A 27,742-nucleotide genomic window follows, 5' to 3' on the forward strand; every position below is an offset into this window, starting at 1 on the left:
TAATCACTCCACAGTGTACTTTAATCAGTTTAGATCATAATTTCTTATGTTTCCTTTTTGCAAATAGGAAAGCTCTCCGGGATACTAAATGCTTCTTACAGAATGATTTAACTTTCCACTTACTTCACTATTAGACTAATCAGGTTTCTATGATATTACTTTTTTTTATACATAGCTGAGGTACAAAGTCGTCACATGTACCACAAGATATTTACAACTTAATCAAAAAGTTCTGTTTTGTTTTGTTTGTCTCTCTTTAAGACAGAATGGTTTATCTAGTCTGAAATCACTACATAATGCCTTACAATAAAATTACCTTGCCAAAAACTCAAAGCATACTCTGGAATTTTTTTCATTTCATTGACTTTGAGATATTGTGAATGGTGTCCGGGAACTGTTTTCTATCCCAGATTTGAGCTATGGATAGCTAAACTACCTTGAAACTTTACCTATCCTCCACATTTAAACATGATCAAGATGCCTTAAATCTGAGCTCTTAATCACCACTTCTTAAATCTGGTAACAGAATGCTGGAAGGGAAGAAGATGAGAGCAGAGACTTTTGGACAGATCAGTGCATAGGGAGGGTATGAAAAAACATGCCTGGGGAAAAGGTGTTGCTTCAGTACAGAGTTGCAGAAAGCACCAAAGCATTTCCTATGTTGGCATGCTAGCAATAAGAACTTTTTAAGCCAGTAATAACAGTTTCACCCTGGTATCGAGAAGTGACTTTCAAAAACTTTTTTTCAGAATTTGAATTCTTTGTTACCTGACTTGGAAGACACATGTTGCAAAATACACTATTTGCAACTAAATCAGCAGGAACTTCCCTCACTGCAATCCCACCAGAAGCATTTGAAAGACTAAAGCCCAAGTAAAAACCTGCTAGGGTGTGTTTTGGATTGCAAAAGGTCCTACTGAGGTCTCTGGGCTTGTCCTCTGTAGTAAATAAGTGTCTATCCTTGTTTGCCCTGTGTACACATTTACAGACATACGTATACAAAATTGATAGTACTTAGTTCTAAGACTAAATTGACCAAACATGAAGGAAACCAAATATCCTGGAAATGCTAAAGGAAAGTTTATCTTTTATCTTTAAAGAAAGCTTAAAGTAAAGTAGCAAAACACTAGATGTCATCTAGTTAATGCAGAAAGCATGCAAAGCTGCTTCCAAGCTTTTTAAAAACCCCTTCCTTAAAACATTAGTTTCTAAATGTTTTCTGCAGCACACTGTGGCATCTGCTCAGTTTTAAAAGGCAAAATAATGTCCTCCAGAAAAAAATATTCTAATGCATGCAGGTTTCTAGACTATGTCCAGAATTCATTTATATGTCAGCACAAATGTGAGAGGCAAGCCCATGCAATTCCAGTCTGAGTGCTTTACTTCAATACTTCCATACAATGATTTGTTTCTCTAGTTATATGTCTCACTATGTTCCTGCCTCTTAAAAAGCTCTTCCCTACCCTCAGAAATACACGTGGCTCCTAGCTGCTACTTCTTTACACAGAATTGAAGACTTACATCAATTGTCAGATTAACAAAAGTTTACTGAAATCTGTGGGAACTCATGCATGCATGTAAGTCTGTCCATGTGAATATAAAATTTGAGTCCATTCTTACAACATGAGCTTGAGAGAATATTTTTCTACCATAACCTCTCATAACAAGATGCCAGCCTTTCCTTTGCTTCCTGTCCATTTCTTTTTGTCTTCCAAGTCAAATCTCGTTGACGCATAGTCACTAAAATCCAAGTGTCGAGGGAGCTCTGTGTGGATTATCAATGACCAGAATCTCTATTGTTTGGCCTAATGATACAAGTTCAGGGCAGGATTTATTCTGTAGGAACTCTCTGTAGACACAGTACACATGTATTTATTCACCCATACAACAGAATGGTGACTATGCTTATGATCAAGTCCTTTACAGTGAATAGTTTTTCTTACACTCATCCTTGCACCACAACAGACCTTATTTTCCCTTCAAGAAGGGTTTTTGTCCTGAACAGCAATCCTTAGATACACACATTTCTTATATATAAAGAAAGGTCTGAAGACAGAATGCATGGAGACAGAGCTGCAAGTGTCTTTCAAAACTTGTGAGGAGATGGCCTGGGGAGTGTGATGGGTTTGCATGGAGTTGCTTTTGCTCTGTAGCAGGGGAGGGGGCTGTGGTGTTGCCATTGTAAACAGTTCTTGAAACTTCCCCTGGCTCTGAGTTTGGACCCACCTCAGACCTGGAATAATACTACTTCCTGTGGTATTATTCCAATTGAACCACATCTTGCCTTGCTCCTACTTTGTGTTCATTAGGCATAGTAAAGACCAAACCATAGTGCAGGGATCATCTATGTGGAGTTAGGAAATATGGTGCTTTGCTATGTATTTTCTTCTCCAAATAGTAGTGTAACACAGCAATGACATCTATGAAGTATAGCAAAGTTCTCAGCAAATTACGAGTCTCTTGAATACAATATTTCAGGAAAAATTCTCTTGATGATTCAGAAGCGAGACAGAGAAAAAACTAGCATTCAAGAAGGAAGTAAGGCAGAGGTTCAGTCAGTTCAGCTGCCAGTTTCATCATGGTCTACTCACCTCAATCACCTCAGGTTGGGACATCATTGAGGACGGCACCAAATCAGTGGGCATATCCATGGCAGCTCAAAATACTCCTGTTGTGCTCGCACGCTTCCTCTGCACTTGCAAACCCTTGGTAGGAACACAGAAGCACTTCCTCAGACCCTAGTCATGCTGGCATTTGCTCCTAGTAGGAAGGAAAAAAAAAATTGTCAAAAACATGAGAATGAGATATGCAGTCAACATCCAACCCCCTCAGCTGCTGCAAAACCAACCTGTGAACTCACACAACGCAACTTGGTTACATGACCATTCAAAACAGGTTTGCAGGAGAAGTGTCAAAAGGCACACTGGAATTTGGTCTAGAGCAGTGAAGCAATTCACTCAGCCACATAAACTAGAAATGACACAAACTGAAGACAGAAAGGGGGCTAATGCACAGATATGTACACATTTGCAAGGAAAGATGCATTGGAATTTTTCATTGGTATTTTTTCCCACCGAAAGAATACTGAATTCTATCAAGTAATTTTATGAGGATACATTTCCCCAACTATTTTTTTGCAGTTCAGTGATCACATGAGCTTTTATTCTATATTAAGCAAAATAACTGCATCCTTATCCTTGATTTGTTTTAACCATACTGGGTTTTTTTTTCCAGATTGGCACAGTTTTATTACAAGTGAATATACAGAACTGCTGCATTAAGTTTGATCAGATGATCGAACATAATGAAACCATTTCCCCAATTACCATATTTACCAAGGTTAGATCTGCTTTTGCATATGTTTCTATTCTTTTATGAAAAGAAAACCAAATAACAGGGGAGAAAACCTGTACATAGCCAAGAAATTAATTCCATTTAAAAATACTGGCCTATGTCTACTGCATTTTCCACTCCCTCCCTGCCTCGTGCGCTGGACACATAAAACACAATCCACAAATTTGCCCTCAAAGAAAGGATTTTGGAGAAACACTGCTCTCTCTATCTACTTAGTATTGTGTAAGTCACAGTGCAAACCCACTTGTGCTCAGGGTATTCAGCATTCAATAAATATTGCAAAAGTTACCGCGAACCTAACATTTTTTTCAAACCGAGATCATTCTATAGTCATATAGACAATGCTAGTAACTTTCCTGGCCACTAGTTCATTTTTTTAAAGTCAGCACTGACTTATCAAGCCAAGAAAGAACAGATGAGTGCTATAGGAAAGTTGCACTTCACATGCTTTTCTGAGTCACTCATGATTTTTTTTTTTTGGTCTTGCTCACTTAAACTCAGCCTTTGCAGGTCACTATGGAAATTATTCCTCCTTCTTAAAATGCATCTTTTTCAAATGCCTGCTTCATATTTCAACACATCCCCACATGCTTTACGTCACATGTAGCTGTCTCATCTTCCAAGCTCTAGGATCACTTTTTCCATATTTATATAGCTTTCCAGTGACTCCTTTCCTAGTCATTTCTTTCTAGTAGCCTTTCATTCTTTCTACTACTCTACTCCTGGGGAAGACAGAAAATGGAGATCCTCCAAAAGTGTCTTCACTGGAAGTCAAAGAACCAAAACTATACATACTTCAGGGTTCCTGTTTTCTTTTAAAAAACAGAATCCTGCTGGTTTTCTGAAATTCACTAGTATTTCCACTGTGCATGGCAGATGAAGAAAACAGTGTCAACTTGAAACTACCGTTTTTCTGACTTAGGGAAGATTTGCTATGTGACCAAGATAAGAGTGATTTTTGGTAAAATTCCAACAGCCTCAAGATTCTCAACCAGCACATTTCATCACTATCCCATGAGCTGTCACAAATGAAACTTCAATAAGATCTCAGTAACCTTTGTTTCTGTTTTTCTCAAAGCACACTTAAGAGCAGTAATGTCACTGTATTTACAGCAATTCATTGCTAGTTTCCTTTAAAATGTTTTATCTTAATCCTGAAATTCTGCTGCTCTTAGATCATGAGATGGTGGAAAAGTTACGTGTGAAACAGGCTTTAGGAAAAACTAGATCAAAACCAGAGATATGTTTAGAGTCCTGTTTGCCACATATAAACTGCAGAGAAAATGATCATGTTTACCAGAGAGAATCACAGACTAGGAAAGAAAAGCTAAGGAAAAACCCCAAAAACCCTTATCTGTTCAGCCTTTAGCTAGATGTGTGTACTCCAGGCAGGACACAAATATCACAAAAAGCTTAACCCCGTAAAATCCAATGAGCACTTTAAGACAGATGAGAAGAGAAATATGCTTCTGTAATTTTTTACCATCTCTCCAAGAAATATAAGCCATAGGATTAGTAAAAAAACTCCTAGGCCTATGACCATTTCACATTTCCCCTTCTTCACCTAGCTGCATTTTCACTGCTTGTGTGGCACTGGCTCCTCAGTTTGGCTGGGAAAAGGAAGGCTCTTCTGCATATACTTTGCTTCTCAATGTCCTGAAAATGATGTACACAACAATTAAGACTGTCTGCCAACTGGTTAGGCTCCTAAAAGCATTCCAGTTGAAAATAGGTTGGACTGTACAAAAGGACTCTTCCCCCTGCTCACAACCCATCTCATCTTCAGCAATAATAAAGTAGAGAGAGGACCGGGCTTTCACAGAAGTGCAAAAGCAGGCTGACTCCTTTCAAGTAAACAACAGTGGCTCCTAACTTACTACTCGTGTGAGATTAGGGAACAGCCCTGTGTTTTTCAAGAGCTGAAAATAAAGGGAACAGGATCATCAAATGAACTTTGCTAAAGGGTATTATGACACAAAATGTAATCTCTACTAAGAAGAAAGTCTGAAACACAGAAGCACGGGAGTGGCATCTTAGTAATGAGATTCTGATAGTTTGTTGCAATACAAAGCCTTAAAAAAATATCCAAATTTAGGAGCAGACTCATACATATCCTTACCCAGCACTGGAGCTGTGCCATCACAGAATAATACCACTCTACATACTCTTCTATTGATAGATGCTGCTGACTGAAGATGCTGAGTACATCTAGAGAACTGCAAACTGAGGAAATGTTGCCTCTGTACCTAAAATTTGTAAAAAGACTACCAAATTTCTTATCCTTTGTGAAGGTGACTCATCTCTAAAAACGGACATTTCACCGTAAACTACAACATTTAGACAGTCATTTATGGTAATACTTTTGAGTTTTTGGCTGAGAAGAAAAAAAAGTCATCTGACACTCGTCAGAGTAGCACATGCAGAGCAGGAACGCACCCTTGCCAAACAAAACATACTGCTCTCTGACATGCTATGATTAAGCATCATGATTTCTAGATCAGCTGTCTGAGACCACAGAAAAGAGGAACCGTGCAGTTTTGTCATTACTTGCAGTAGTTCAAAGAAATGCAATCATTTATCACAAAGACATCACCTTGAAGGAACTGCTTGTGGAAACACCATTACAATGATGAAAATGTTTACCTTTATTCCTCCTCATTTTCTTGCACAGTACATTAAGATGTGCAATTCACGAGTGATACAGCAATATCAACTTCAGCATCACTCTGTATCTTGTCTGGGCCCACAAATATGTAATGCCTCTGTTAGACTAAAGTGCTGGGATTCAGAGACAAATTTGTTTTTCACAGTCTGTGTCTGTCTCATGTGTCACATAATTTCAGGTGTCCTGCATCATGGCTGTCTTTCAGTTTTCTTTCCGTGCACCTCTATCTTTTGGTTCCACAGCTTCCATACCACAAAACTTCGTGGACTTTGAGTCTCTGGATTATATGACTCTGAAGATGCTGATTTGGTATGAAGCTGTTAAATGTGACTTAGCTAAACAAAGCCACCCTCCCTGCATGCCTCCAGTGAAAAAAAGCCTAACTTGGAGTTTCTCAGAGGACAGTTTTAAGTCCTAATTTACGCCAGATGGACAGGATCCATAAACCCATTGAGGAAAATAAACATTTAAACAACATGTAAAAATGAGAGAAACTAAGAAGATCTCACAGAAGGGTCCCACTTCCAGGTGTCACTTCAGAGACATTCCAGATTTCATGTGGCATCTGAAGTATTGCCATCCAAAAGCAATCACTTGGCATCACTAACCTCTGGCAGCCTCCTTCACTAAACAACTGCTGCTTGTAAGCATTAGTTTTTTCAAGACACAAATAAAAGCATGACCTGTACAAGGCAAAAAGGCAAATGCCATCCAAACAAGAGCAACAGCAATGACCTGACCTGTCTACTGCTTCATTTTACCACTTGTTAAAGCAATGGTGATGACGTGAATTTTTAGTTACCTAATACAAACTCATGGAGGTGTTTTTGTGCTCTACAGTAAACACTTGGTCAATAAAAGAACAACTAGAGATATAGAACATAAACATGAGAACATAAAAATTATTTTCAAATTCATGCTGCTAAGAGAGGATGTCTTCCTGTTATGTCTTCCTTTTACTAGTGACTGTTATAAACTAATGCAAAAATCTAGATTTTCATCTGCAAGTTAGGTCTTCCTCCTAACAGAAAGACATTACCTCTTTTGATTACTTATTTTAAGTAAAGCCTTCACCACTTCTGATGCTGACACTTTGAACAGTACATGTACAGCTTGAAACTGTTCTGGAAAAAAGCTTACTAGTAAGTAACTCTTCAAACATTGAAGCTTCTCTTGCCACATAGTTTAAAGCAATTAATAAAAAATCCTAAAACCCCCCAGGAAGTGTCAATATAATTTTGTAGTTAAGCAGAGGTACCCTCAACTGTGAAACAATAGTCTCAGCAGACTGGCAAAGAGCAACCCACACCACAGAAATTCAGGTAAGCAGCTCCTGGTCTCTCTAGGATTGCAAGACGATCCAAATTCCAACATCAATATTGATGGGTCTGAAACAGCTAATTTCATCAAACCTTTGCATAAACACAGCAGTCCATGTGTTTTTTGCATTCATCAGTTCACTACTGGTTAAAGGGAGGGAAAAAAACATATGCCACTTTCTCATCTTTCCTCCCATTGCCTGTCTAGAATGGTGTTTCAGCAAACGTTTTTTGTTACTCAGACTAGTGAATCTTGGTTTGGTACATGGTGTACTTTGACAAACGTCTAGAATGAGTGGCATAAAGTCCATGAAACTTTACTGGATGACTCCTCAAAGTATAAGGACAAAGTGAACTAATTTAAGTGGTTACAACCTCTATAATCAGTATTTCCTCCCAATTCCGTCCTCTCTCACTGTTCCTGTGTGTTTTCCCTACAAGTGAAGATAATCTCCTATGCTCTGCATTAACTAGCTCAGCAACTAAAAGAGCTGCAATAAGTTCAAAGCTGTGATTCTGTATGAGGCAAAAACAGCAGAAAAGAAAGAAAGGAGATTTCCAGACAGATCATGTGGCCCATTATTGTACTCTTGCCTTAAAATCCCGCTGAACAACAGCAACAAGTCTTTTTTTGCACTTAATGAGACACTTTCTGGTACACCTCCCTATCAAATTTCTGATGTCTCAGAAAACAGACCTGTCTTTCTCTTGCCTCAGCAGATGCATCAATATAGTCTGTAAGCCAGCACAAAATCAACTGTCCCTGTCAAACATTGCTGGCAGTGTATGTATTTGAAATACACATTTTACTGTACAAATTCTGCAGCTTGGTTAGGCTTAGCCTAGCTCTTTTGCCTGACGCCTCTCCCCAGAGAGCAGGATAAAGGCTGCTGTCACATCTGCTATTACTGCAGAAATAAGTATTTTAATAGGTGTATGTTACCAATTAAACAAGTTTAATAGCAATTAATCCAAAATTGGTAGAGTCAGAACTTATATTGCGAATAATGTCATGGAAGAAAATTATTTCTGAAGTCATAGAGACTGATGTGAGCAGCAAGTTGTACCACTGGTCATATATATTCTCATATAAGGAAGTGGATATAACTATTTAGCATGCCTTCAGACTAACTACCAAGAAATTGCACAAGTTACAGGTGTTATTACAGCACATACAACACTACACTCCATTTTCTCAGTGAAGATCAGTTACACAAACATGCCTCCTCCCAAAACACTCCCATCTGTTGCTTTTAGTTACTATACAGACTGTTTTATACAGAGCTAGCTCGAGTCCAGCTTCACTGTCTAGAAAAACAGATATTACTGGAGTTTGCGAAGATATGGAAAGCTTCATACACAACAATAGGAAATTTCTACCTTGCAAATATTGCAAAAAAAACCCAAACCAACAACCCAAACCAAACCCAATCCCAAAACAACTCTAAACTTACAAACATACTTCATGGTCTCTTCCCTTTTCCACAAGCAAGTCAGTATTACAAGAATTACATCCAGTCCTAAGAAACTAGTCAGATCTTTCAGTCTGAAAAGACCAGGGACAGACTGAAGGTGCAATGGGACAGAGCTGCTCATTTGCTTCTGCAGAAGAAATTGAGACCCTCACAGGAAATGAGGTGATTTTTCCATGCTACCGTTACAATAGCACATCACACAAGTCAAAAAAAAAAAAAAGGACATTTTTCACACATACTAAGAAAGCCAATAACTACCCAGAGTAGAAGATGCTTATGTAAATAATGCCTCATCTACAAAATACAGCACAAACATTTGTCCAAACTGCAACTGGAAATCTATCTATATACAGAAACATTTTTCCATCAAAATCCTGTCCCTGTAGAGACAGGATCTAGTAATCTCTTTGCAGGTTAAATTCATTTCCACATTAAATATTAGTTCTTTGTGGATATTATTTTTAGGAGATCAGATATTTTCTTTCACTGGCTGAGTAGGTAAATCCAACAGCATCAATTTCTATCCAGTTAATTTCTCCTCACAGAACTTCTGTCACTGAGGAAGTAATGCATTGCTTGAGCACAAACATTTCCAGAGAAATTACTTAAAAAAAAAAAAAGGATAATTTTCCAATGTGACGCAACAGATGAACAACAAAGAAACCAGCTAAACAAAATATTATTAAAGTTTAAAAAGGAGGGAAGGAGGAAGGGAGTGACACATACAACAAGAATAATGGTATTTTAAATGTTTCACTGACATCAACAAATTACTTGTTAATAATAAATAAACTGGCAACTACAATAGACAATTGAGCTGGCTGGCCTACAAATCAGAAGCCATTGGTACTAACCCCTCTCCTGTTATCACTGTTTGGCTATATGGTAGCATGATGAGATTTTTGTAGCCTTACGTCCAAGCTGAGGACTGCACCCCAATAGGCAGGAGCACTAACATAGATGCATGTGCGACAGTGGAGGCCTACAAACAACTGCAAGAGGGTTGTCAGCAAGGTAGTCTTAGAGCCTCAAGCAAGACTTCCAGTCAGCAAGTGCCTCTACGGCCTGCCACCTGATCTCAGCATGCTGCCTGACCCATCTCAAAACCTCTGGGAAGACCAAAAACAAAACCCCATGATCTCAGCATGCTGCCTGACCCATCTCAAAACCTCTGGGAAGATGAAAAAAAAGAACATGAATACCCCAACAGGTTTGATCACAAGAGTGAAGATCCCCTCTTCTGGCTGTGGAAAAACCATTCTCCTACTCTGTATGCATCATCTGTTTTCTGGCCTTTCTCAGGGTTTGGTTTTGGTTTTCTTTTTACCATTTGAACAATCGTGGCTTCGACAACCAAAAAATTAGCAGGACAAACACTTTGCCAAGTTCAGATCTAACTCAGCCACTGAACATGTCAAGGCAGGTACCGTATACGCCACTGATGCTCCAATGTCAGAGCAACAATGTCCTAAATGATTTTATTGGAAGTGATTCAACATCAGAAGTGTCACTGAATCTGGGATTTTATTATTGCTACAGTCCTGTGTAAGTAATATGTTGGCTTCTGTGTTTGTATGATGCCTGCGTGCACTGCACTTTGTCAGCCAAAGTATACATTCCTAATAATAAGTAACACAACCACCTCTTAGATACTAACATCATCAGAAGCAGGACGGTAGTCTATTTAGCCCTGCAGACTGCTTTATAGAGGACATCAACACCTGGTCAGAGCAGTCACCTTTTACTTAAGCCAAACCAAAACAAAATATTAACAAACACTTTGGGAAATTTAACCTCAACTTTCCCAGGCAACTTTAAAGCATCCTACAGGAAAAAAAACCAAACCAAAACAAAAAACCAAACCACTAAAACAACAACAAAAAAACCCCACCAGGAATAATGAGACCTAACTTAATGAGATTAATTAAGGAGGAAAAGTCCAAAAACATATTACTAAAGCAAGAAAAAAATTCCTACTTTCGCTTCTGCCATCAGACAGCTTGCATCTATGCACCTCGAAAAGTTTTTAAAAGATGCTTCAGAGAATTTTGCAACCTCCTGAAGCTAGAAGAGACTTACAGTTTCCACTGTTTCCACCGTCTTCACTTTCAGGAGTGCAATATAGCTTGCTAGCCTTCCTTATGTAAGGAAAAAGATGAAATTTCCAGTGGTAATCCAAGGCTAGAAAGAAAACTATTTCAACACAAACTTGAAATATTGCCCTTGCATTCAGCAAGACTCTTCCACAACAAAGTAATCACCAGAGGATCTCAAATCTATGTCATTTGCATCCACAGCACAGCCTGTGCTTCAAAATAAAAAAATAATTACATCAGTCAAATCTTTTTGAATAGAAGCTCTGTGGCTAATCAAGGAAAGATCATTGTTCTGGCCTCCATAATTAACAATATGAGTACTACAAGACTGCTGCTAAGTCTTCCCATGGCAGAATATAGCCTGAAAGGAGTACAGAAAAAATATGTGTCAGGTAGAGCATCCTTACCCAAACTAAACAGTTTTATGAACATTGAAGAGGTAGTATTTTGTGAAGTTGTCCCTTTTTCCCTTCTGCAAGATTAATGAGACAATCTGTCACCTTTTACATTTACCATACACTGAACTCATTTACAACAATAAAATAGTACCACTGCGCAGTGGCATTCCGAGAAATCGTCTGCTGTCACAGAGAACATATGGGTCAGGAGAGACATCTTCCCAGTCATCCCGCTGGAGCAAGACCAGAACTCCTGACCTCCCATCCTCCAAAACGCAGAAGATCAGTTTGAATATGTAAACCAAAAAATGCCTATTCACAGATTTTCAATGAAAAAAAAAAAAAGTAGATAGTACATTAGCCTGAAGCATTTATCTTGCAGTGAAATCTTCATATGCCACTTTATTTTGTCTGTCACCATGACTTGTACCCCTTCTAAGAATGACAAAAGCAGTCTGACTACAGTTATGAACTGGTTTCCACCAAAGGCCAGACAGTTCAAGAGTATGTAATTAACCTATGCATGTCTGCCTTTCTCCTTTACCTGCTGTGATGTTTATCCCCAGAAGGGACCTTTAGATGTTTTACTGTGGCCACCATGAAGGCTCTTCAGTGAACAGATTAATAGCCAAAATTACAAGCTGTTCGTTCTTGCTGGAATTGTTTTTGTGTTGGGGTTGTGGCTTCTGTTCTGGTGTTTTTGTTTTTGGTTTGGTTTTTTTTTTGTTTTTTGTTTTTTTTTTTTGGAGGGAGTGCAGAGGGGGGAGGTTCATTTGTTTATTTATTCTGGCAAACCAGAAGTCTGATCCTGTGCCCATAAAGTTCAAATGCTTTTTGTTGATGACTTCAATGGCAGGCAAGGAAGGAGAACTGCTACTTCCTCAAGCATTTGCTATAGGTCCAGCCCTGTTGAAGCCAGAGAGCCTCTTCACCATTCTTTCTGCAATATGTACCCACACAATTTCCTGTTGGTGGTTACTCGTGGCAAAAGGCATTTAAGGAGACGATATTACAGCACCAATGGAAACAGAATGGATTCTCATTTGGCCCATCATGACACTTCTTTTCAAATTAATAGAAGTGACCAAGAATGTCTTGAAGGGAAAATAACAAACATCTTCCCCCGTCTGTGTCAGTGACAGCAAGCCACTCAGTTAAAAGGTCTTTTATAAGGCACATAAACATCCCATCATGAAGGCAGGAAACTAAACACTGCTGTATCTGATTAAAAAAAAAAAAAAAAAGATTTCTCTTGGCCTTTCTAGTGTCCTGTGTTGAAAAAGAGTAACTCCTTTCCCTTAGGACAGTCTAGGTGTTTTGTATCTTTACTATTTCGTCTCCTGCTATTAGAAGAAAATGCCACATTTTACTAACAAACAGAGAATGCATTTTGAAGGAACAAACATATAGTATCTGGCATTTTAACACATGAAATCATGAACGCACTCAACCTAAGTCACGTCAATTATGGTACAAACTGGATTCACATCAGCAGCAAGTTAATTCACAAGGCACATTAAGCTTCTCTACATACTGCTCACATAACATTAAAGGATAAAACCAAACCAAGCAGCACTCAATTTTCTATTCAAATCTCCACATTTTCACTAAAAACCCCACCAGCTACACTGTCCACAACCAAATCGTGCTCCTATTCTCCATTAAACACACGATACTTTTTTCTCTCTGCTACACACTGAGGGACTTGAAACCTTACTCACTGTCAAACTTCCATTTAGTTTGTATAGTCATCCTTTTAACGAATTCTCTCTGTACTTTCCTGACCTAGGTCAGTTTGCACCACCCAGTTCAATTCTCTCACTTGCTCAATCTCCTTTACGGATTATTTCTATATTGTATCTATTCCACATCCATCTCTTGAAGCCTCCCACTTCTCTGAAAAGCTTCTTGTGAGCTTTGTCTGAAAAGTCAAAAAAATTCTGCATGGCTTCCTTGGTTTTCTCATTTTCCTGCAGTTCCCCCTTTAAAGCCAATATATCAGGCTGCTTTCCCACTACCATGCAGAACCTCTAGACTTATTTCAGTTATCATCCATCAGGAATGTAGCTTCTCCTAATGACCTTGTTAAAGCTTACTTGTTAAGGATTGCTTAGAAATGACTGTTGCTCTGTCACTCTGAAAAGCTGGAGAACTTTCTCCCATTCTCACTTGAGGAATGGGTAAGCGTTTGCCTTAATACAGCGGGTGCTGGAAACATGCATGTTTCTTCAGATGTATTAAGATCCTAGTGAATGCTGGAACAATAAGATATTCCTGAAAGTGAATTTCTAATTTATCTTTTTCAAGTGAAAGCAACATGAACTTGGAAGATTCCAGTGTAATAATTCATGTTATCATCTACTTTCAACATCACCTCACTACTCTAAACTTCAAGAAAGAATCACCAGAAAATCAAGAGGAAAAGTACAGCCAGATATCAAATGCCAATCTGCTTGGACTTATGTAAACAAGGAACTACAATGTGGATGGTCTCTCATAGCACAACCACAGGGAAGCTGCTGTCATGTGACAATGTTTTCATAATCGGTACTTTCATCATAATGACTTCTAAAGTATCAAATACTTCTAAAATAAGTAATTTCAAAACAGTTTCTAAAACGGTTTACTTCTTCTGACAGACATTATATTTTGAAGAAGTTAGTTAACAGGGAGAAAAGTTCAAAGTCACCATGGATAGCTCATTTAAGATACATCATTAACTGTTACCAGCATCATATGTGTATGTCTGTGTAAAAGACACAACTATGGTGCATGCTTCTGTCCTCCTCCAGTATAAACAAAAAAAAACCCTGAAACCACCAAGCAAGGAGCTGGTCATCAAAATTATTCTGAGCACTGGGATTGCAAGAAGCAGTTTTCACAACACAGAGGCAATATGGAGACATAGCCTCACACTGGTGGTTGACAGAACTTAATTTTTAGTGCATTCTCATTGGTATTTCACTTACTAAACACTATCACTAAAGACAACAACAGTAGGCAAAGTCACTTGTATTAGGATATAAATCACTATATATGAGCATGCTCCTGGTCCAGCTGGAGCTCCAGCTATTATCCTTTAGCAGCAAAACCAGCAAGAAGTTATCTTTTCAACAACTTAAAAACAGACACTTATTTCCAAGAAAAAATACAATTGAACACTTCCATGGATCAGTAACAGAGATTCCATTTACTAAACCTATCTCACATGATCCACCTTTTGTTTAAAACTCAGAATAGTAGTAATATGCTGGCATTTTTTTAAACATTCAGCCAATATCCTTTTCATTGGATAAAAACCATCTGGATAATAACAGAATGTCACAATTCTCTAAACAGCTTTGAGAGGGGCCAGTGTTGAAGAAAAAACTCCTTTTCCCTCTTGCATCCTCAAAACAGATGTTCAAACTTCAGTCAGAATGAACCACCACAAAATACAATAATCTGGAAATGCTGAAGCCAAAGATGTCCACAATTAACTATGCCAAATCCCAACCCCCAAATTACAAATGGACCATCCTAATATAGACCTACCTTGGCTGTGACCAATGGTATGCACACATGAGTTTAAATAAGTTTCTCTGAAACAGAAATTTGCCAACCACCCACCACAAAAAAGTACATTAAAGACTGCTAGGCATCAGCTTCACATGGCTCAGACCAGCACTAATGCAGCCATAGTAACTGTTTATCAAGCCCTCAAACTAGAAATAACAGTCATGCTGCTCCAGAAATTTTTGTAACATCTGCATCAGTTCAACAGACTGTTCTCCAGGCAATTTCTGCAGTTCTGTATTCTGCATAGTGAAGTTGAATGAAGTTTGAAAGACTTTAGAATTGACAATAAGAAAGAATTATCTTAATGACAGGGTTTAAGTTCCCTATTCTCATGTCACTGCTTTTTCCCAAGGCCACAAACAAACTTATCTGATGGACAGCAGTGACCCAGAAATAATATCCTACCTTTGATTTTGCCATGATGGAGGGGGAACAAACCCAGTAGCTCCAGACAACAAAAATCCTAATGTTGACAAACGAAAGGTAATTACTTCTTGCCCACCATGCAAGTTTCTGGTGTGCTTTGGACAATACAACCAGAAATTGTGAGTCCACGCTGTAAAATCAGGATTGGTTAGTAGCAATCAAAAGTACTTCCGTATCCCCACAGTCTGCGTTTACCACTGTTTTCAGCATCCCAACTCAACCAGTTGGGGTTTTTGAGTAACAATTTTTAGGAATGATCAGGCAGTAACACACTCCCCCAAATATCTTGGTAGCAGCAGCATCTGTCAGTGATGCTTATTAGAGATCTGCAGCAGAGTACTAGGTTTTGGCCTCAGTTGCTCATGCTGATCATTCCACAAATTCAAGATTTATAAAAGCAAATCAGTTCTTAAATATGCCTTGAAAGGAGACAGATGAAGAGAACACTGAGATTTCATCACCTTTCCTTCCAGCCCCTCCCCTCTCAATTATCAAGTGAAGTTTAGTGTAACTTAGGTTGCTGCCTATCAGAATAAGCAGGTAAACACAGAGGATTAGCACACAGCTTGACTAAATCACTTTAAGAATTGACTTGGATTAACTCTGAGTCTATGTTTAGCAGACAAGCTTTTATTGTATACAAGAGGTCACATGAATTAAGTAGGTTGTTGTAAATTCACACCATACTTCAGTGATTACTCAACTTCTCCAACTAGGTCCTCAACATACATACAGCACAACAGAAATAATGAACATGTAAATCAGAAAATATAGGAGGTACCAGGAATTAAAGTGGAAAATGAAAAGCCAGGAGGCAGACTGCAGTCAATGTAAAAGGAGAACAACAAAATGTTAGAACACATATGATGACAGAAAAGTGTCCAAGCACTAGATAGTTTGTGTCACCACTTTTCACATATGCTCCTTTTGCATACCAGAAAAAACTCGATCCTATCAGAGTGGAACAGAATAGCAATGGATTGTTCTTAAAGAAAAAAGACAAACAAAACCAAATAGCAGTTTATCTCAAACTTTTCCCTTGGAACTCAGTGCACATGAACACGGAGACAAACATTAAACACACACAAACTTCAAATCCTCCTTCATTCACTTTGAAACAAAAGCATAACCCACAAAGCTCAGGAACCACTAAGACTTTTTTTTTTTTTTTTGCAACTACACAAATAAACCAAGTAGTGCAAGGGATAGAGACCACAAGAGGAAAATCTACTGAAATCCACCCACAAACTAGATTTTGTAGGCATCTCACAATTGCAATCTACTGGCTGTGTTGACTACATCAAAGCTTAAGGCCCATGCAGAACTTCTCTGACCTCTGACAAAGTCTACTTAGGCATATTGGTTCTGATTTTTGATCTCTCCCACTGCTGAGCAGTCTCTTCAAGGTCAGTCAACCTTAATACTCCCCCTCTGCTCTCATGAGATCCCAAATTGGGTGTTGCCTCCAGCTCTAAGCACCTCAACATAAGAAGGACATGGACCTGTTAGAGTGAATCCACAGGAGGCCACAAAGATGATCAGAGGGCTGGAGCACCTCTCCTGCAAGGATAGGCTGAGAAAGTCAGAGTTGTTCTGCCTGGAGAAGGCTCCAGGGAGAACTTATAGCAGCCTTCCAGTCCCTAAAGAGGCCTCAAGGAAAGACGGGGAGGGACATTTTACAAAGGCATGTAGTGGTAGGACTAGGACAAGGGGTAACAGCTTCAAACTGAAAGAAGGTGGATTTAGACTTGATATTAGAAAACAAGTTTTTCACCATGACAGTGGTGAGGCATTGGAAAAGGTTGCACAGAGAGGTTGTGGCTGCCCCATGCCTGGAAGTCTTCAAGTCCAGGCTGGACAGGGCTTGCAGCAACCTGGTCTAGTGGAAGGTATCTCTGCACATAGCAAGGGGTTGTAACTAGATGATCTTTAAGGTCCCTTCTAACCCAAACCATTCTGTGATTCTATACAAATATGTATCATGGTCTACTGGCAGAATTGACACTGTTTTGTAGAAACCTGTCACCTGGCCAATTACTGCATAAGACCACTGCGAGGTCCTGTCTGCCTTCAGTCCCACAGCAGCCTCCTTCCAAGAACGCCTCACTTAGCCCAACAGGTAACACTGCAACCTGGGAAGAGTAAAAAATCATAAGTAACCAAAACCTCAGAGTTCCCCAGTATAGCCATACTGGCATCCCCCTCTAGTGGAGATGCAGCTTACACCAGGAAGTCCCCATTGCAGGGTCTCAGAGGAACAGTTCATGAAGCCATAAGCTAAACGGCCAGGGGGAGATAGGAGACACAAGATGACTTCTGAGAAAAATACAGGAGGCAGATGCACAGCAGCTTCATGTTTGAGTTTGCAAGCAACCAAGAAATGCCACCTCATCTTGGCAGCTCCAAGGAAACACAGTATTTTCTCTCTCTTCCTTTTTCCACATGTCTGCCAATGTTGAAGCATGAAGAAGCAGGGTGTGCTCCAACGCCAAAGCCTTTCCCACAGTCCTGTGCCGCTCTCCTGAAGGAAAAAGCAACTGCCTTCCCACAATAGTTGTACCAAGATTCCCTTCACAGACTCTTCCTTGCATATTAAAAAAACTTCAGAGAGAATTGATACAGTGGTAAACAAGTCTCTCAAACAGAACTTTATCATTGAAATCTGAGCAACTGGCTTCTGTTCATAAGAAACTTTGAGGAGATGCTGAGGATGGAAATAGGCAGGATCATGGCAGAGAGGTTAATTCAGGCCTATTAGTTTTAGGTTTATGAGTTCTACAATCAAGTAACTGTCTCCTGTCATTGAGATGTCATCAGCTTGCACATCTCTCTCTGCATTGTCTTCCTCTAGATTGAAGCACTTACGATGCTTTTGTACATCCAAGGAAGAGAAATATACCCTACTTCTTGGAGAACCAAGCACTAAGCTATACTATTCCTATCAACTGTTTATAAAATATCAATAATTCTAGAGACTTACTTTAAGTCCATTCACTAATTACCAGAATTGTTTTGATCACAGCAATACCTTGAAGTCTGAGTCAGCTTCCAGGCTCATGTGCATGGGGTATTTGAAATAGGACACTGCAACTGCTATAAACAAGAAGTTGAAAGGCTAGGGGAGCAAATAGATTAATTTGGAAAAGCCTTTTGTAGTTTGCAGGAGTTCTACATGGAGAAACACAATGCCATGAGGTGAAGTTTCCACTAGTTCCATCCAAAGCATTAGGAGGGCCAAAATGAACCTGATGTGTTGCCAGCTACCTCAGGGCAGGTCTCAAAGCCCTGTGCAGAAACCATGTTCAGGACAGGTCAAAGGCACCTTAGCTCATCTCTGCAGCATTGCTCTCCATGTCTGCCACACTTTGGGAGTGACAGCAGGCAAAAGGAAAGACCAGTAAACTTGGTAGGCATTTATAATGGTATTTTTCAAGTAGAACACATCACATTCAGGAAGGTAATCCTTGAACATCGGGTATCTATCCAGACACTCCGTTTCCTGCAGTTAATTACCCTACTGCAACATCTCAGGGAAACAATTAATAAATCCTGTTTCCTTGACAAGAGGAATGAAGGATCAATGATCCTGTTGGAGCACTGGCATTGTGTCTGCAAGAGGACAGTGGTAAGCAAGGGGATATGTGAAAAGAAACAGCTGAACACCCAAAGAACCCTTCATGAAAAGCCAAGGCTTCGCTTCTCAACCAAATCTAATGATTATGCAGATTGTAAATGCTTAAGTTTAACTGCTAGCACATCTTAGGTGTTACTACAGCGTACAAGACAACACCTTCTCATTAGTTTGGCTGATTCCTCCTGACAAGACTGGAGTGCCTGGGGACATTCTTGGCACAGATCCAGGAAGCATTCAAGTTACTCTCCCGTACCAATCATTTGCCAAATGCTCCAATAGAGCTGCGTACATATTCAAAAAGACATCTTCCAAATTCAACAGTTAATGGTATGCAAGGCAGTACTAATACAGAATTTACTGCACAGCATTCTCCTTTGGGATTTACAAGTCTGAATCTATTCTGTTCTATCACACATTCCCTTACCAAGTTTCCAAATGCTTTTGTACCTCAATAATTAGTTTTACATGTTCAAAACTAAGAGGCGACTATAGAAATGTACTGCAAAATTTGATCCTATAAGCTCGACCTGAGACAAAGTAGCTATATCTCTCCTTTACAGTCTACATTATAGCTTCATTACCACATCAAAGCAACACCTTTCCACTGCAGCTCATAACTCAGGACTAGTTTTAAAAGATATATACAGCAGTTTTCTGTCACAATCTCTGCAGAAAACCACTGAAAACATACCTGTCACAATAGGCACAGAAACAACAACTACACAGCATCATTTAAACCTACTAGTTGGTGTGTCCATTAAAGTGCACAGAAACAAACATGCACACATACTGCTTCCATCTTGCTTGCCACCATCAAAGCCAATTTGAACTGTGCAGCAAGTAAAGTGCTTTCCTCTGTACCAGCATCCCTGTAACATCTGCAGCCTGTCTGGGAGTAGGAAGAGAAGGGGAAGGGATGCTGCCCTTTACACACTGCAGCTACATAATGCCATCCTGCTTCCCTTGCTCTGTTGCCAAAAGAATCTCAAGGCTTCAGGACCCTGTCCTGCAGGTCAGATGTCCATGACGAGTCAAAAGCAGATTGCACTATCCATGACTAAACATTTAGTGAAATCGAATGGCTTTTGGTAGACCAGATTACCAGACCCTTCACCAATGCCCCAGTGTAAAAGACAAAACAATACTTGCCTTGCTTCCAAGGTATATAGCTATTTTATCTTGAGAGGTTCTTAGTCTTCTTCCTTTCCTGCAAACAACCAACCTGAAGTAAAACCACCTAACAAATGCATGTGACCTGTACAACACCTCCCTCGCCCTCTTGGATGCAAGTAAGCCTTTTCTGGAGCTCATGTTAAGCTTGGTGCTCTTAAATAATTACTCATTCATTCAAAGACAATATACAATAAACATTCATTACTCATCAAACACTCCTTAAAAAAAATAAATAGAGCTGCAGCTAATTTCTTCACAATAAAGTTATTTATTTTTATAGTTTTAAGAAATAGTTATTTATATTTTATTGCTCTAGTTATACATACATTTTTTCATGCAGATTGAAAACAACCATCCCTAAATGGCCAAAGAACTTCTAAGAAAAGTATCTGCAAACTCCTCTTATAAATACTGTACTTGCATAATTTTGTATTTGACATACACTCCCTAAAAAGAGCGGGAAGAGGGAGAGAAAGCTTACAATCAAAAAAAGTATACTTTTCCTTTTCCAGATTTTTACCACTCTTAATATCTCTATCTTTTTGTAAAGAAAGATCTTGCCTTTGATGTCAATCCAGTGCTTTTTTGCTTGCTCGTGCAAGCATTGCAATATGCAGTACATTTTCTAGCTGGCAAAGAAAAGGATGTGCTGTCTAGAGAGTGCCTGTGAAATTCACCCTACTCAGAAGGTCACTGTGACACATAAATTCCTAAAGAAAAGGCTTCACTTTGGCATATTACAAAGGGTTGAACTTCATCATACACAGCTATTATACTCATGAGCACTTCCTCCAGCAGTTTCAAAAATCCACTTCAGGAGATGTTTGCCTGTTATTCGGCATCAGAAGCAAAAGCACAAAGATAATATTAGGCTCACATATTTGGCAGCTTTGTATTTTTAAATAGAAGGTGAAAGCACTTCCTAATTTTATCCAGAGTATGCCACATGGAAGCCAAAAGAAATAAGCAGTTCCAATGCCTCTCAAGTTAAAGTAATTTAAACCAAAAATAATCCAGTTGGCACAAAACTGCAATACAGTTCTAATCCATACAGAATTTGTGCCCCCCGCAATGTGTCTTCTCCTAAAAGAGATGCAGTCTTCCCACTTCTGCAACTACAAGTATTTCTCGTGCCACGAAACCATGCTTTCCACCATTGCCTCAGCAGTAGACCACGTTGTGATCTGTGGGTGAGAATGGGTGAGGAGTATCACTGAACTCCTGTTTCCCCAGCAGGAATGACACCCAGGCCATCATTCAACTCAACCAGCAGTCATCTTCAAGGCATTTGGAAAGCATAACCCTCTCCACATGCAGCAGCCCAGGACACCGTGCAGGCTCTTCGTCCCAGGAGCGACCTGAGGAGGAGGGACATGGTTTCTTCCCTCCAGCAGTGCTGCTATCAGTGGAATACGTGCCTCACTCCTTGAACCACCACAGACATGCAAGCCTGTAGCTGTTTTTGTCTGCCAGAAACAGAAGAAGAAGGTTTGCTTTCTTTTCAAGATGAAATGTTTTTTTACCCTAGGGGTAAATGAGCCAGCAGTCATTAATTTATGTGCACTAACATAATTGCCTACATTATGTGGGTCAAGAAGGAGCTAGATCCAGTAGGAAAGAGATGTAGGACTGAGAAAAATACATTTAACAAAATACTCCAGACTGGGCCTGTCAGGAAAATCTGGAGTCTTTGCACTGATCTGAGAAAAAATGTAATACCTTAACCAACAAAAAAGTCTTCTTCAAAAGCTTGTTTGAGAAATGCAGTCATCAAGGAGTTGACATGTGGGATAGGGACACACTACCCAAACTAGCACTAAACAGGCTCTTTTCCTAGTAATGCTAACTGTTGCACAAACAGAAACTACATTTTCAAGACTAAGAGGTGTTGGTCATTAAAAAAAAAAAAGAAAATTGTTAACCTTCAGCCAAATAGAGACCAAGACTTTGCAAGCCAAGTGTGCTGTTAGTCAGCCTGGTTGAAGGGCAAAAAGTGCCAGGCAGTCAAGAGACAGCAATTGGTGAGGAGAGATCGGATATACAAAGGCAGGAACTTCTTATAATTCTCCTCTAGGTTCATTAAAAAATCAAATCAAGGCAGCAGACCTGCTCCAGATGTTCAGTGGATGAGATGTTCACTGCATGTGATGTTCACTGCAATGAGGATGGAAGAACACACAGGCATTGTTTCTACCTGTTTTAAAGCAACTAACCTTGAAAGATAAATACGGAAACCCAAAATTCAAGTCCCCTGAACTATAAGGAGAACAGCAGCTCTTATTCCCTTGATAGAGTTTTTCTCTCTTTGTGAATAATTTCACATATCTGTCAAATCTACACATCAGTCTTGTGCCTGATCCAAAGCTGTTCAATGCTGATAAGAGATTTTACCACTGACATCTAGCACAGATGAAGCCTTAAGCTTACAAGTTAACTATGAAAGAAATCCAGGGAAAATACACGATGTGTAAGTTCATCCCTAATAGTGCACCACTGAGGCGTGTCACATTCTACAGCATCACTTCATGACACATGGAAGAGCCAAAACCACACATGGGATACTACATAATCACTACCAGTTCAAACCATTACCATTGTAAATCCCTCATCATCAGATCTTTCTGGAAAGCAGTGGGCAAAGTTCTCCCTTCAAATTATCATTAAATCCTAACACAACTAATGGGAACCTTACCTGAAAGAACTTGAAGAAAAGGACAGAGGAAGGGAAAAAAAAAAAAGCAATTTTTTTTTTAGCTGTCAGCTTTGCCTTTTAATAACTTCTGTGTTTTTCTTTTTTTTTTTTACAATCACAGTTTACTTTTTAAAAAGTTGTTTCCTTTTCTTTTCATGCTACTAAACTGTTAAATTAAAAAAAAGAATATAACACATTGTGAAGGAAAAAGCAGTGAAGTATACATTATATACAAAGACATAATCTACAAACTGAAGGGATCCTGAAGGGATCAAATACTACTTGTTCTATCCTCATGTCAGTAAAATGCTTGTATGCTTCATTTCCCTGGCATTGCTTGAAGCAGTTGCATTTCAAACAAATCATTGAGATGGATTCAAAGTCAAATTAAGTGTCCTTAAAAATTACATGCCCATTATGAGAGGGAGTAAATCCTGTGAATGTAGCAAATTCTAATATTCGTGGGTCGAAATGATAACAGAAAAGACAACAGTCCCACCATACAACCTGTTCCCACTCTCAAATTCTAGGTGGTCCTTGAACCATCACTAAGACCATGAGTAATGGCTGCAAGTGCTTCCCATCCAGCCAGCTCTGTTGGCAACAGAGCTGCACCCAATTTTCCCCTACTCCTGTACGAAAAAGAAACCACGTACTCAGGAAATGACAGGGTAAGGCGTCTCAACTGGCAGGTCACCATTAGAGGTGCTCAAAGCCAGCTCTTCAGATATTTGAAGAAGGGAGCTCATCTCTGAGATCCAACATAAAAAACTGCTGGATACTCAAAGGTAACGAAACGGTGGTGTGTCAAAAACAAAAGCTGCTCAGAACAAACACCTGCCTTGTGGTTTAAATGTCTGAATTATGTCAAAGCAAGCTCAATATGGAGAGGCTGTTGAGAAACAATTCATTAAAGTGTTAATTGTTTGCCACAACAATGTAAAAGCCAACTCTACGTAAGTCATATCTAAGTTTCTGTTCCAGAGCAAAGTTATTTCTTCAACACCTCCTCCTCCTGGATTCCCTACATGGTTTCACTGTGTGACATTTAGTACAAGACCAAGTTAAAAAGGGTTTTGTTTTTTTCTTCCCAAACTTCTTAGCAGAGCAAGAACTGTATTTTGGTTATAATTTTCCAAAGTTACTGATGAAAACCACGTGGCCATAAATGTCTTTGCACACAGTGGTAAGATTGCCTGCGACTCACACATTAAGTTCACATATTAAAGCTGGCTGCATAGTGTAGCCTTACTTCAGTTTTGCATCTCCCATGTGTTTTGTCTCAAAACGTGTTTAACCTTTCCACTCTCAGTATTTGTTTTGAATAAGGGAGGAAAAGAAAGCAGACACCACTCAGTATTTTCCTCTCTCCAATCAGCACTGTTACTGGTAACTTCTCTGAACAACTTTGATAGCAGCCAAGAGTCTAACTGGTGCAATGAGTAATAGGGAGAGATAAGGACAACCCCATACCGAGCATGGAACAGTGTTTACCAGTATTCCTAAGTAACATTTTGTTAGTTATTTGCAGCTGAAAAGCCAGAAGAACCACAACTCATGTACAACTGCACAGGACGAGACAGTGTTAATCTTTTCTGAAAAAAAAGACAGCATTTGATATTGTGTAGTTAATATTTAATAACAACAACAACAGTAAAACACAGGCCTATCAAGTTGCTTTGTAAGCCCCAGCACGTATCAGTTAAGGAGAAACACACAGCACACCTACAGCCAGTGTTAGCAAGCTGCAGGACAGAACTTCAGTTACGCCTGTGCACACAGAGTACTGCTTCAGTCCGCTGCAGAAACTGCCAGAACATATTATTTTAATACCACAGTATACCCCATCTTCTCACAAGAGTAACAGGCTGCATGGCACGCAGTTCTGGCTGCCAAATTGAAACATGACTCTCAGACCTGAGAGTGACTCATTTTAGACCAAATGGTTCAACACACCAAACCTGACTTAGCAGGCAAGAGACTTTCTTTGAAAAGATGGAGTTGCAATAGCTTTTAGTAGTAAAAGACTGCAGCTACCCCCAGTTTCCCAGCATTTTGGGAACACAGGTTGCTTCCAGATGCTCCTGCATGCTATTTTGCTTTGCATCTTCAAAAATACGAGCTGCAAATGAGAAAAAAAAAAGAGAAAAAAAGGAAAAGAGGAAAAAAAAAAGGAAAAGAGGAAAAAAAAAGGAAAAGAGGAAAAACGAGAAAAGAGAAAAAAGAAAAGAGAAAAAAAAAGAAAAAAGAAAAAAGAAAAAAGAAAAAAGAAAAAAGAAAAAAGAAAAAAGAAAAAAGAAGAAAAGAAGAAAAAGAAGAAAAAAAGAAAAAAGAAAAAAGAAAAAAGAAAAAAGAAAAAAGAAAAAAGAAAAAAGAAAAAAGAAAAAAGAAAAAAGAAAAAAGAAAAAAGAAAAAAGGAGAGGGGCTTTGAGCAACTTCTCATTTAATCACCGACAACTGAAATCTTGAGCAGCTTCTAATTTATTCATAGACACTGAAATTAGGAAGGTTTCACAGAGAAATACACACACACACACACAAGTTTAGACATTCCAACATATCTCTGACAAAAGACTATACAGAAAACTTGTCACACATTTCCACTGAAAGCAGCTTTTTTTTGGGGGGGGGGGGGGGGGGGCGGGGAGTTGCTCTCATCGTGGAGCTGTCTAAAAAGAGTATGCAGAAAGGAGCGAGAGGAAGAAACTTGGGTCGCTCTGGTTCCACCTCTCTCTTCTCACTTCAGTTTGTTAAGGCCTTTTGTCCTGAAGCTTCCCTCCTGCTCTTCACCCTCCCCGTCTTTCTCTAATACTCCGTACCCTTCTGCTTGTCATTCATCCTCTCTCTTTCTTTTACCTTTGTAAAGACCACGGACACACGGACACAGCTCCCGTCTGACTTTAGCTGGCTCTTCCTCCTAGGGATTGAGGAAGACAGAAGAGAGAGGTGGCAACCTTTTTTTTTTTTTTTTTTTTTTTTTTTCATGGCTAAGAGTTTTTCCGCTGCCTTAATGTGGGACATAAATCCAAGGAGACTTCACGGAAAAAAAGAAAAAAAATAAATAAAAATCAAGACAGGCTCTAAGTGAACGAACAGTGGAGGTACTGTTAGTGTCCCTTCATCAAACAAGTGTCCTTTACTTATTCCAGGCCAACCTTTGAGATGTTAGTCCAGCAGAAACAGAAGTCTGACCCGACGGCAACAGCCCATTCCAGCCCATCCCAAAGTGAGCCCTTCGCCGGACCCTGCGGCTGGCGAACGCACCTCCCCCTCGCACGGCTGCACACCCGCCGCAGTTAGCACCAGATTCAGAAATGCTAAAGAAAACACCCCAAAAGAGGAGGAAAAAAGGCGCCAGGGACGCGGAAACCCCGGGGGAAAGAAAACAGGCACCCTTCTCCTAGTGGGGATCGCGGGACACCCCGCTCCGCTCCGCGGGGCGCTTACCTGCGGGGGCTGCGCGGGGCTGCGCGGGCGCGGATGGAGGGAGCGCGGCGCCGCCGCCGGCGCCCACGGAGGGAGGGATGGGGGGGGAGGGACGGGGGGGGGAGGGACGGGGAGGGAGGGACGGGGAGAGAGAGGGGGAGGGCGAAGGGGGAAGGCTGGGCTCCCTCCGCCCCCGCTCCGCCCGCCTCCGACGGGACAGGGCCCAGGTGCGTCCCGCCCCGATCCGCCGACCCCACGGCCGACCCCACGACCGCCCCCGGCCGGGGAGAGCGGGGGTCGTGGGGCGGGGGGTAGCTGGGTCAGTGGGGCGGGGAGCGGGGAGCGGGGGGCCGTCACAGGGGAGCGGGGACAGTCACACGGGGGCGCGATCTACGGGGCGGAGAGCGGAGGTCCGTCGAGGCTCGACTACCGGGCTGGCAGTCGACCGCTCATCACGGCAGAGCTTTGGCCGGTCGCCGGAGGGCACCTAGGATCCTAGGATAAGACGAAGGGGGCGGGGGTGCTGTGGCTGGTTGGCGGTGGTAGTCAGGTGTAAAAGCGTTGGGAACTTCTGCTGGCAAGAACGGTTTGGGAGCCCCAGTCATAGAGGTAATTTGGTAGGTTTACCAAACCCTAATAGTTGGAAAAGGACAAGGTTGCTAAACGGATACTTTTCCGGACTTAGATGAGTTATTTTGTATGGCAAAAACCAGGTTCAAATTACTATTCTACCCGCCTCCCCCTCGGCCCTCCCCGGCCCCCCCCCCCCCCCCCCCCCCCCCCCCCAATTATTCGGGGTTATTTTACTGTGAAATACCCTGATTTAGTTGGATTGCAGGAGCATCTAGAGGCCACTTTTGCATGTGCATGCATCGAGGGAAAAGACAGTGTATGCTGCATGGCACTTAGTGTTCAGTGACTGGAATGGGCAGTCAGCTCTAACCCCTGAGGAGAGATTTCTAGAGATTGCTTACAGCTATAATGCTAGCAATGCCTCCGGTAGTAAAAAAGCCCATAAGGAAAACCTGTGCCCATTTAAAATACTCGAATTTCCCAAGGAACCAGAAAGCAACAGAGATAGTTCTCAAGTCAGATCTTTGGTTGTGTACCATCAGCACGGTGATGATGCTGGCATTCATAGCTACTGAGAATATCTGCTGTATTACAAGCACTGTTATAAGAAAGGTTTTCAGTATCAGTGTGAGCAGATCATAGAATTGTAGAATTGTTTCAGCTGGAAGAGATCTTTAAGATCACTGAGTCCAGCCTTTGTCCCAGCACTATCAACCACTAGACCATTTCCCTAAGCGCAACATCCACCCAATATCTTAAACATCTCCAGGGATGGTCTTCAAATTTCTTACTGTTATGGCTGGTTAGGAGCTCTTTCCCTTTAGGAAACAGGTAAATGGGGTTTTTTTTGTTGTTGTTTTTTGTGGTTTTTTTTTTTTTTTGTGTGTGTGTGTGTGTATTAAAAATGGTTATGTGTGTGTGCATGTATTTCAAGAAGGCGGTTGTTTTATCTC

General features: G+C 40.3%; 1 protein-coding gene across 2 annotated transcripts in view; it reads right to left on the reverse strand.

Annotated features, from left to right (window-relative positions):
• LPAR1 (lysophosphatidic acid receptor 1) overlaps positions 1–26,323 on the reverse strand; it is a 75,324-nt gene extending 49,001 nt beyond the window's left edge. The window contains exons 1-3 of one of the 2 annotated variants that reach the window (XM_062019280.1): positions 26,238–26,312; positions 25,647–25,707; positions 2,592–2,760 (exon numbers count right to left, since the gene is read on the reverse strand). In XM_062019280.1, coding sequence (XP_061875264.1) covers positions 2,592–2,651 — 60 coding nt within the window. In that variant the 5' untranslated portion in view covers positions 2,652–2,760; positions 25,647–25,707; positions 26,238–26,312. Of the gene's footprint in view, positions 1–2,591; positions 2,761–25,646; positions 25,708–26,237 lie in introns of both variants that reach the window. The other variant, XM_062019281.1, reaches the window with a different exon arrangement.
• Between the last annotated feature and the right edge of the window lie 1,419 nt (positions 26,324–27,742).

This window comes from Colius striatus, chromosome Z (assembly GCF_028858725.1).
Source record: "Colius striatus isolate bColStr4 chromosome Z, bColStr4.1.hap1, whole genome shotgun sequence".
Taxonomy (NCBI): Eukaryota; Metazoa; Chordata; class Aves; order Coliiformes; family Coliidae; genus Colius; species Colius striatus.